The sequence below is a fragment of the Macaca thibetana genome, chromosome 1 (assembly GCF_024542745.1).
Source record: "Macaca thibetana thibetana isolate TM-01 chromosome 1, ASM2454274v1, whole genome shotgun sequence".
NCBI lineage: Eukaryota > Metazoa > Chordata > Mammalia > Primates > Cercopithecidae > Macaca > Macaca thibetana.
In genome coordinates this window covers 68,923,480-68,935,658 of record NC_065578.1, presented here as the reverse complement: position 1 = coordinate 68,935,658, position 12,179 = coordinate 68,923,480, and the positions used below count along the sequence as shown (strand labels likewise).

Here is a 12,179-nt window from a genome sequence, read left to right as displayed (position 1 = left end):
GTTTCTCAACAAGTCTGTACCCAAGGAGGTATAATATCCTTTGAGAAATACAAGTATATAAGGATACATTCAATTTGGCTCATATGCCATTATTTTACATGGCAAAAAAATAATAATAAATTATCTCTAATTAAGGGATTTTTAAATAAAAATTATCCAGATATAAAATCGAAAGCAGCCATTAAAGAGAATACTTTATGAATGAATAAATAAATTGTGATATATAATGGCATATAATTCAGTGATAAAGAGAAATGAGCTATCAGTCGATGAAAGGATGTGAAGAAAACCTAAATGCATATTACTAAGTGAAAAAGATCAATCTGAAAAAACTATATACTGTCTGATTCCAATTATATGACATTCTGGAGATGACAAAATTATGGAGACAGTAAAAAAATCAGTGGTTGGCAGAGATTAGGGAGGATGGAGCACAGAGGAGTTTTAGGACAGTGAAACTATTCCGTATTATACTATAAATGTGGATATAAGTCATTATACACTTGTCCAAACCCATAGAATATACACCAGGAGTAAAACCTAATGTAAACTACAGACTTTGAGCAATAACTATATGGTAATGCAGGTTAATCGATTATAACAAATATAATACTCTTGTGTGGGATGTCGATAGTGTGGGAGCCTGTAAATGTGTGGCGAATGGGAATTCTCTGCACTTTCTGCTCAAGTTTTGCAATTAATGTAACACTGCTGTAAAAATAATGTCTACGTTTTTTCAAATAAAAAGAATTCTCAGTAAAAGGAAAGAAAGGATACATTAGTCTGTACTAGTTGACATGTAAATGTTTCCATGATTATTTTGAAGAGTTCTGGAGATGGATGGTGGTGATGGTTGCAAAACAATCTGAATGTAGGTAATGTCACTGAACTGTACACTTAAAAGTGGTTAGATGGTAACTTTTATACTATGAGTATTTTATCATAAGTAAAAACATTAAAAAATATTTAAACATTATTTAAGCAATAAAACCAATAAGTATCAAAAGAGCAACAATAAGATTAATGACGGTTCCTAACAGAAAGGATGAAAGCTAGAAGACAATGGAATGAAATCTTTGGTGCTGAAAGAAATTCTATAACCAGTAAAAATAAGGTTTAGAAACATAGATACAATAAAGAATTTCCAGAGAAATGAAAACAGAAAATGTATTTCCAGGATACCCGCACTAAAAGAAATTCTAAAATGATTCCTTCAGACACAAGGAGAATATTTTCAGATGGAAACACAGATATGCAAAAGAAATGAATGACAATGGAAAAATAAATGTGAAGGTAAATATAAATGGATATTGACTGTATAAACAAGAAATGTTCTAAGTAATCCTTAAATAAACTGTGAAAAATGTCTTAATAATGGCACAAGATGGAGTTAAAATTTTCTAAAATTCTAACAGTATCAGGGAATTGCTAGTAGTAATTATTTGTGTTAGACTATAAAAGTTGAGGATGAATGTGAAATCTCTAGAGTAACCACTATAAGAACAGTATAAGCATATATATCTAATAAATTAATAAATTAAAAATGGAATAACAGGAAGTATCTGTTTATTTCCAGAATCCAAAAGAAGTTAACAGAGAAAAAAATAAGTAGGTGAGTTAAAGAGAAAATAAATAGTAACATGATAGATAGAAACTCAAGTTTGTTTTAATAAATATAAATGCAAATGGACTACATAACCCAATAAATATCAATACAATCAGATTAGGATTTTTAAATAAAGGCTACTATAAGATGCTTACAAGAGATCATAAATATAAGAACCAGAAGGCTGAATGAAGGGTGCACGAAGAAAAGCAATGCAAATATTAACCAAATGTAAGTTGGTAGTGTTTGTGCTAAAAACAGAAAGAGTAGATTTTAAAGCAAAAGGCATTATTAGAGATAAAAAGTAACATTTTGTAATGATAAAGTGATCAACCTATGAATAATGTAAATGTTAATTGTGGTTATCTTTTGAGTGGTTTTTAAAGTGATTTTCACATTCTTCATCATACTTTTTTGTATTGTTTGAGGTTTTTACAATAAGCATGAATTATTTATATCACCTGAAATAAAACAATAAAGCCATTTTTTACTGTAGACAGAAAAAGAAATAATGCAATACAAAGATTTAAGAGTAATATTTATAAATAAAAAAAGTTTAAAAAGATTTAGTGGTTATTATGCTCTGATTACAATTATGAAAATTAAGTCTATAATGCCAGGTCAAGAAAAATGAAAAGAGAACTAATGAGAATCAGGTGGAAAATTGCACCAAAAAGTGTTATGTAATCTCATTTTCTTCTTAATTCTATTTGTTTATATAAGGAGTAGAAGATAGTTAGATAATTCTGAGTGTATTTTCTGCAAGTAGATGATACAGGAGTACTAAAAAAACAAAAAGAATGTGGAATGATCCAAAGAGAGGAAAGAACTGATCCATTCATTCACTCATTCATTCATTTATTCATTCAATTACTTATGGGTACCTACTCTGTGCCAAGTACTGACTGAAATTGTTATTTCTGAGGCAAACAGAATATTTGTCAGTCTAATGTGGGAAATTACTTTTGAGATTATTAGATGGAATAAGTCATGCATATTTGATGGGATTACCGAAGAATAACAATTCCTTAACTAACATACATTGAATTGAATTTGCTATTCAAATTATGGGAAGACTTAACGTGTTTATAACAATGATATTCTGAGAATAAGTAAATCTGACTTACAAAAATAAAACTACCCATAGATAAATCTGAAAAACATTAATGAATCATTGGGATTGATATAGGAAGGAGATAAAGAATAAAGATGCTGTTGAAGAGGATTCAAAAACCATCTGGCGTCCAAAGTTGGATTAGCTCTGTTGGGGTTCCCAATTACTAATTGCAATATCCAAAAGCTTTTTCTCCCTCAATCATTCTAGAATTTTCAAGAGCATTTAACACTGTTGCCCTCTTTGAATCTCTTGGCTTCTTTGGTTTCTGTTAACAAAACAAAGACAGTAGAAGTCAGTTTTCCTCTTATTTCTAACTATCAGTTTCTGTGGTTAATTCCTCTTTCCTCGAACAGAATTTGGATGACTGAACATTGATGATCCTAAAAGTTCTACCTGTGGCAATGTTTCCCTTTCACTCAGTACATGTTTTTTGCCTGATAAAATTCTGGCAGCTTCTATCAGCATCTCTATTCTAATAGATCAACCCACGCTTTATCCAATCCCAGAGCTCCAGTTCTGTGTTTTCACTATCCCTGTGATCATCCCCCAGTTTGCTCTGCAGGAGGCATACGAATGTCACGTTCCATGCTAAAGTTACAGTTTTAATATCCTCTATTGAAGTTAGCTGTTAATCTTTTAGTGTTCCAGGTCTCAAATAACGAGATTACAAACCAAGTTCCTGTGGACCCTGGTAAAGAAGATATTTCTTTCAAATCAAGTTCTTCTTCTCTCTCTCTACTGCAACCACATTCCTGAGCCTGGCTTCCAACAAGCCATTGATTTCCTTGTTTCCCAGCATCAAACTCCCTGCAGTCTAGTCTCATATTGCTACCAAATGTCTTCCTTCCTTCCTTCCTTCCTTCCTTCCTTCCTTCCTTCCTTCCTTCCTTCCTTCCTTCCTTCCTTCCTTCCTTCCTCCCTCCCTCCCTCCCTCCCTCCCTTCCTTCCTCCCTCCCTCCCTTTTTCTTTCTCTTTCTTTCTTTTTCTTCTCTTTCTTTTCTCTTCTTCTTTCTTCATTTCTCTTTCTCCTTTCTTTCCTCTTTCTCTTTCTTCTTTCTCTTTCCTTCCACTTTCTCTTTTGTTTCTCTCTTTTTCTTTCTTTCTCTCCCTCCTTTTCTCCTGGTTTCTTTTCTTCTTTCTTTCCTCCTTCCTTCCTTCCTTCTTTCCTTCCTTCCTTCCTTCCATCCTTCCATCCTTCCATCCTTCCCTCTTACTCTTTCTTTCTCTCCTTCCTTCCCTCCCTCCTCTCTTTCTTTCTTCTTTCTCTCTCTCTTTCTTTCTTTCAATTCTCCAATATCTTTTAAATTATGGCCTTCTAGAGTTCCTTCTGAGCTAAAACTGATATTGACTATTACCAAGGTATCTATAAATACAGTTTTACAATTTTCCCTCCTTCAATATGAAGTTGGCCCAACTGAACTTTGAATTTTGAAGGTGCTTTCCTTTCCATCCCCTCATAGGATAAGCGTGTGCCACTTTATGGCAGTCTAAGATGAAGAGTCTAATTTTATAAATCAAATACACTAAGGACTAATAATTTTCATTATAAAAATGTTTTTCATCTCTATTGAGTTATTGCTTAGTATTCTTCTTATCAAAATGTGTGGTTCAAATTGTATATATATGGATAGAGTTTATCTGTGAAGTATTTATCATTCATGACCTGTCATTCACAAAGCCGTCAAAGAAAATTGAAAAGGAAGAAACTTCTGTTGGTTTATATAATTTTTTTTGAATCTGTACTGCTAAGTAATTGAAACACAATTTTACACATTTTCTGTGTTTATAGAAATATCTACTACTATAAAATTTTAAATATAAAACATGTATGCACAAAATTTTGATTATGGATACTGCCATTTCGTATACATTTTTCTTTGCATGTATATTTTAATTATCATTACTATCGAATAAGTCCTATTAAGAACTAGCTGTATTAAGTTCTATCTTGAAAAAATATATGTATATATGTAGATATGTAGATATACACGTAAAATACGTTTTTAATTGCAAACTTAGTTCCCTTCTCCATACCAATGAAATATTTATGCAAATACTTTCTAAAATCCTTTTAGATTTAATATTTTCTGATTCTATTACAATCTTCAAGATACATTTGTGGATAAAGAATCAACTCCGACCACTTTAACATGGAGCAATGAGATTTTCAAAGATTCTTCTTGCTATTCAAATAATCTTATTTACTCTTCCCACATTCTTAAATTCAGTTTTTATCCATTTATCTAAACATTTCATGCTTTTATCATCGAACCTCCAATTTCATTTCTTGAAAATGTCAGGAAATACTGATAAATGCAAAGCTCCCGCTTTGTGCCTGGATTTCATTTGAAATCACCTTGAATTTTTGAAATGTAACCTTCGAAAAGGAATATAATTTCACTTTATTTCTTAGAAGCATTATTATAAAATAATATTTATTAACAGCTTATGAGAGGAACCAATGCATTTACATAGTGGATAAATATGTCACAAGACATAGGGAGATTCATTTACTCCTTTTATGAAGGAATAAGTATTGAATTAAGGGCTCTAAAAATAAGACCTGAGAGAGGATACAATATTTAAATTCATGTTTCTTATGAAAGTAATTTCATTATTACTGACAGAAAATGAGTTTCCTGAGATCCATGTTTCTTCCTAATTATTTTTGTGATGTGATATATGTTAACATGAAAACTGCTAAGTATAAATTTAAAATTACAAGACTATTTGGTAATTATAGAGTAAAATTCCCATAACACTACTGAATTCTATATACTTAAGCATAGTAAAATAACATAGTATCTACTTGCTAGTTATTCCTGTCTCTGCAGACTTCTAGGTTGTGACCACTTTGACTTGCATTTTTTTTCATGTAGCGGGCTCCTTTAAAAAAAAAGAAAATTTAAAAAATTTCAATTAACTGCAATTATAAATTGACAAATGCATCTAAATGAACATAATAAGCAAGAATGGAATGTGAAGAGCTTAATTAGATGTGTCCCTAATTGTCAGGTTACATATCCTATAAGAATAATTCCACAAACACTACCACTAAACATTAGAGCTGTGGGTATATAAATCCATGGTGGAATAAAAGGATGATACTGTTGTCCAATATTCTTCCTTACAGCAACACTTCAATATTTATAAGCAAAATTGCTTTGTATAGTGCTTTTCCTTCTTGCCCATTTTATTTCTAATAACTAAATAATAAATGTAAAATGTATTTTTTCTTATCTTGAATTTATAAAAAATTTTAAAAAATTATAATTTAGATTCATACAGGTTAGAGTTGCCTTCTCCTCTAATTATTCTGAATCAATAAAATTTTATATTCTTGCTATTATACCTTAAACACTGATTTGGTGATTCACAGTGATCATTAAAACAAAACTAAATGCTTTGACATTGTTAGTTATTATATGTGCATATAGTCATAGCTTAATGTATTCAGTATATTATAACTAAAATAACTGAGCCCAAAATCCCCAAATGCATTTGTAATTAAGCGTATTTTAGAAAAGTGACTTGCATGAGACTGACGGAGATATACACATTAACTTGCTATTGCAATTTGCACTCTATACATTTATTATCCCATGGTTGATATGGGAAATAAAAAAGAAAATGTATTTTAAATTTATTAATATGAATACTCAATATAAAGCCTTTATATCTATGTCTATAAAACCCAAGACTCTCTATATAATCATTAAATGTATAAGTCAGGACTATAGGGAATTTCCATTTATCAGTGGGACAGAGAAGTATCTAGTTCATATCCAGAGTCAGGCAGGGCCTGGTATGTCTTAAGAGTCATAAAGGGAGGATTCATTATCATTATTACTTAGTGCAATGGTTCTATTAAAAATTTAAAAAAGGAAATCAAAAGGCCAAAAACTTCAAGATCTACTTAAACAAGTCAATTTTACACAGTATGACTTAGATACTAAAATCTTTTCTTGGATTTGGAACTTTAAAGGGTATTTTGGAAAATAAAAACGACAGTGACAATATATAAATAGCAGATAAAATGCTGAAGATTATGTTTAATTGACACAATTCTTTATTTCCACAAAATGCATATTCTTAGAATCAATAAACCTTAGCAAATGGTGTGTTTAGGCAGAAGTAATTTCCTGATAATAAATCCATTGTTAAAGTGAGATAGAAATTACGGTTTTAATGTGATAAAAATGCTCCTTCTGGTCTTGCCACTGTTCACAGAATAAAAAAAAAATCAGATTCCTAATCTTGGTATTCAAGTTAAAAAGTGATTCTCTGCCCTTGACTTTACCCACAACAGTTTTTCAACACATACTTTATGGACCAGGAAGACTGAAACACCTGGTGGAATCTTCCCCACCCTGCCCCCCACTACATCTTTGTTCATGTTGCTCCTCCCGCTAGCACTGCCCTTCTACTGATTTCTGCCTGTGGTTTCACCACTCCCATCAAAGTCCAGATAACCAGTTCCTCTTCCAGGAAGCCTTTCCTGATTCCTTTCGGTTGTATGTAATCGTTCACCATCCTCTAAATTGCCATTTCTCATTTCCTCTCATAACACTTTTCAATAGATTCTAATTATTTATGTTTCATCACATCAAATGACTAAACTGTAACTTTTTCATAAGCTGCTTTCCTCCATGATTGATCTTTGCATTTCAACAAATTTCAGGATGGTACATTGTAGAGTATAAGCACTTCCTACTTTAAAAAAAATTGATAAATATTGCTTATGTATTAAACTGGACAAATTTTTGTTGGTAAGAAATTTCCTCCTAGAGGGAGACTAGATATTGTTGGAAAAATTCCTTAGTATGTCCTCTTGGTGTAGAAGAAGAAACACAGGGGAGTCGAGTGTGTCTGGGAGTGGCAGAAGGAGAATCTCATTCTAGGAAGAGGGAAGGCCTGGAGAGCAAGGTGAATTGGTGTAAGGCTGTGGCCACTTCATATAACATATGTCTCTGCATATGGTTCTTTTTGCAAGTTGTACAAAATATTTGTTATGAGGGTGCTGGATGAGTTTAGCATTGGGATTAATAAGAGACAGAATAAGAAGAGAGAGAAGAAGAGAGTCCCGGGAATTAGCAAGATTACTGGGTAGATTTTCTAAGCAAAGCTCTTAGGTGTCTGATACACAACAAGCATTCAGCTACTGTGATTAACATTTTGTGACTGGAAATTCTTATTTGGGGCAAAAGGCTGTATTAACGTTAAACAATTCTCTCTATTCCCCAGAATTCAAACTCTTTGATCAGTTTCATACCAGATGCCATGCAGATTCCAACTCTGTGTAATTCAAGTAACTAAGGTTTAGCTGAAATGATCATAAATGTAGCTGGAAATTAAGGAAACAGCCATTCAACAGTCTGATTAAATACCATTTGATATAGCATAGGCCTACAACTTAGAAAACAGGAATGAGATAATTTAATTTCTTTTTCTGTAAAATGGCAGTAATCATCAAACTTAACATCTCATAGTTTTTTGTTTGTTTGTTTTTTTTTTTTTAAGTAAAATAAGCTCTTTTTGTTTGTTTCTGAGACAGGGTCTCACTTTGCTATCCAGGCTGGGGTGCAGTGACACAATCACAGCTCACTGGTGGCCTGGACCTCCCAGGCTCAAGTGATCCTCCAACCTCGGCCTCCAGAGTAGATGAGGTTACAGGTGAAGGCCACCACGCCTGTCTAATTCTTTTTGTTTGTATTTGTATGTGTGTATATATATGTGTGTGTGTGTGTGTGTGTATATATATATATTTTTTTTTTTTTTTTTGAGAGACCAAGTCTTACTATGTTTCCCAGACTGATCTGGAACTCTTAGGCTCAAATGAGTCTCCTGCTTTGGCCTCCCAAAGTGCTGGGATTACAGGCATGAACCACCATGTCTGGCCTAAAATAAGTTCTTCTTAAGAGCAAAGACTCTCCTTAGAAGAAGGGTATATGTTATTATTATTTTTTATTATAATAGGTAAAATTATATGTGCCTAAAATATATTATTAGAGTATCCATGAAGGTGATATCTTAAAAATAAACTATTATATTCTTGTTGTCTGTAATCTTGTCATTTTGCTGAAAACAAAAAGTGCCCCTTCATGTTCAGGGAGATTCACCATTCAATACCTTGAAGGGAATATGTGTCTGAATTTAGAACAACAGATCTTTGTGTTACATAGGCAGCAGTTATTATTTTAAGTATGCATAGACTTGCTTTTTTCTCTTGCAGATAGCTGAAATTGGGCCTTTCCATGGCTAGTGCAATATGAATATCATCACTCCACTCATTCATACAAGAGAAATAAAGCCAGCAAGGCACACATACTTTTAAACGCAGTATTTTATTATTCTTTTATAAGAGACCAAATGCACTTAGTCACTAGTGATATTACATTTTTAATGCTGAAAGAAAAAATAAAAAGAATTTTTGGTTATAATAGAGACCAGAATACCAGCCCTAATGGTTCTTTTGTTTGTTTGTTTGTTTGGTGAGATGGAGTCTTGCTCTGTCGCTCAGGCTGGAGTGCAGTGGTGCAATCTTGGCTTACTGCAACCTCTGCCTCCCAAGCAATTCTCCCTGCCTCAGCCTCCTGAATAGCTTGGATTACAGGCACCCGCCACCAAGCCTGACTAATTTTTATATTTTTAGTAGAGACAGGGTCTCGCCATGTTGGCCAGGCTGGTCTCAAACTCCTGACCTCCGGTGATCTGCCCGACTCAGTCTCCCAAAGTGCTGGGATTACAGGCGTGAGCCACTACACCTGGTCTGTTCTTTTTTTTCTAAATAAAATACTTAAAAAATTGAATTTTAAAGTGTGTGTGTGTGTGTGTGTGTGTGTGTGTGTGTGTGTGTATGTTCTTGTTCTCAGTGCTACCACTGTCCTCACTGGTTGGGGATACACTTGGCTAAGTGACTGAGCCTCCAGGTTAAAGTCTATTTTAAATGACTTTATGAGATAACTTATATATGAAAGTATTGTTTGAAAGCCTTTTGAAAGGCTCCTTGCTTTGGGCCGTAACTCTTTTTAGTGGCATTTCTCATTTCTAGATTTTTAGTCAAAATTTTGGAAATACAATCTCCTCATGCAGTGCTTTCATTACATGTAAATGATGACACAAGATCCCCACTCATTGTACATATTAGGTACATGCTAATTCTCACCAGCATATACTTCCTGAACTTTCTACATCTTTCTGTGATCCAAACTGCATTTGACTCCAGTTTGACCTGCCTCCAACATGCTACTCAAAAGTAGAAAGTATGTGCTAAAAGTCCTTAGGGTATAAGCTCCTACTTAAAACATGGTTTCCCAGGGGCAAAGACCTTGTTCAGTTATGCTTATAATCAGTGTTTATGACTCTAGACACTGTAATATTTATCAAGTGTTGCTATAGCACTTGAGCCGTGACGACACGGTAAATAGGCCAGATTTGAATGCCAAGCACTACAACTACCCAGCTTCACATTTCAATTATATTTAAAGGAAATTGCCTAATGAAAGTGTTTAAAAGTTCATTAAAATTAACCTTTTGAATCGAGAGGGTGCAGTGGGCACTCGGGATAATACTACAGTTTTAGATTTAGGTTTTCAATTACTGAATAAATGAAAAATTCAGGGGATTTGAAATGTCAAGGATGCTTTGAAACAGATACTGAATTGGCTGAGAACTTTAACTCAGTCTCATGGTCAATGTTCTCTAGTGTTTTGTGACATGATTACTAATAGTCATTGATTATTTAGTGCCAACAATGTGCTAGGAGCTGTTGAAGTACAGACACTGCATATCAAAGAAAAGTGATAAGCATTACTTCAGGCAAGAATTATGATAGAGAACATATTTAGATTGAATTACAGGTTTGACGGAAATTTTAAACAGCCACAGTCAGTTTATCATTTTAGGAAAAATTGCACCACAGCCATCCTCAGTAAGGGAGAATTTACTATATTTTGATGGTCACCAATATCTTCCGAAGATTCACTATGATTTGTTGCTACATCTTACAGGTGCTCAACCTGTAAGAATTAGAGTTGGAGGGCTTTCCGGAAAGCATGAGGTCCTACACTCAATACTGGACTTGTGAGATCTGGGTGGAGCAAAGAACGTTTTTGAGGCAAGCGCTATGAGTCACTTGAATTTAAAAGCAGGTCTTTAAAGTCTATGTATAAATATCTTCAGAAACTAAAAGGAAAAAAAGAATTCCAAATTGAGACCAAGTTCTGGTTATCTAGTCAGTGTGGGCTTTGGGATGCAATATGAATAAACCCCGCAGAAGAGCTTATCTTTGAGGGGCAGGGATCTAAAACAGATTTAGATATAACCTGAGAAGTGCTATTTTGGATGTGTATACATTGTATCATAGGAATCTGGAAGAGGGGCACTCAGTACAATCTAGGGATTCATAAGGGGCTTCTGATGGGGCACTGCCTTAGATAGTCCAAGCATTTTATATACTTTACTACATTTTAATTAAATTTCAGAAAACCAAACCAAGATTCTTCAAGTTTCTTTCATGCACATGGTTTTGCCTTTAGCTCAGTAAGAAAAAGACAGAAAATAAAAACAACAGAGACTGTAGATATCTATAAAGCTTTCATTGTTACCTTTAAACATGCACCCATCTCCAAATCTATAAACCCTACAGGGAGGAATAGACAGTACAAAACTGCTTTGCTGGTTGCTGCTGGCAAGAGAAGGAAGCCCTGAAGCTGTAGTGAAGACTCTGAGCTAAACTGGGCCACTGTTTCTGCCTTCCTCTGCTCTGGGTCTCCTGTCTTGACATTTTTTCTTTCTTTCTTTCTTTCTTTTTTTGAGATGGAGTCTCGCTCTGTCACCCAGGCTGGAGAGCAGTGGCACAATCTTGGCTCACTGCAACCTCCTCCTCCCGGTTTCAAGTGATTCTCCTGCCTCAGCCCCCCGAATAGCTGGGACTACAGGCTCCCACCACCACACCTAGCTAATTTTTTTTGTATTTTTAGTAAAGACGGGGTTTCATCGTGCAAGCCAGGATGGTCTTGATCTCCTGACCTCATGATCCACCTGTCTCCGCCTCCCAAAGTGCTAGGATTACAGGCATAAGACACCGTGCCTGGCTGACATTTTTTCTAGATCATCCTTACCATTATCATAAGAAATGAAACTTAAAAAGTCTTGCTTCATATATCCACACATATAGTTGCATAAATCAATAATTTTTCATTATTATTACAAACTATAACTCATACTCAATATTTCTTATGCATTTTTGAAACAGAAGTGAAGTCATAAACTAAAAGAGGCCCCAGAGAGTCCGTCTTTCCTATAACACAACTCCTTGTCATACAGAGTATTTCTTTAATCTAGTTAAGGATTCTGTTTGTTAGGCATGGATCTTTATTCTCTTTTCACAGATGTAAAACCTGACCTTGGAGTCAGATAGCATTCATTCATTCATTCATTGAACAAATTAAGAAC

The 12,179-nt window shown here is 34.0% G+C and overlaps 2 protein-coding genes across 6 annotated transcripts in view; both read right to left on the bottom strand.

Annotated features, from left to right (window-relative positions):
• Positions 1-12,179, bottom strand: part of LRRC7 (leucine rich repeat containing 7) — a 1,535,715-nt gene that overhangs the window by 396,657 nt on the left and 1,126,879 nt on the right. The window contains exon 2 of one of the 5 annotated variants that reach the window (XM_050804511.1): positions 5,533-5,609. The exons of the other annotated variants lie outside the window; for them this stretch is intronic. Within the exon in view, the coding sequence (XP_050660468.1) occupies position 5,533 (1 nt within the window). The 5' untranslated portion in view covers positions 5,534-5,609. The remainder of the gene's footprint in view (positions 1-5,532; positions 5,610-12,179) is intronic. 5 annotated transcript variants of the gene reach the window in all.
• SRSF11 (serine and arginine rich splicing factor 11) overlaps positions 1-12,179 on the bottom strand; it is a 763,374-nt gene that overhangs the window by 524,431 nt on the left and 226,764 nt on the right. The gene's annotated exons all lie outside the window — the stretch shown is intronic.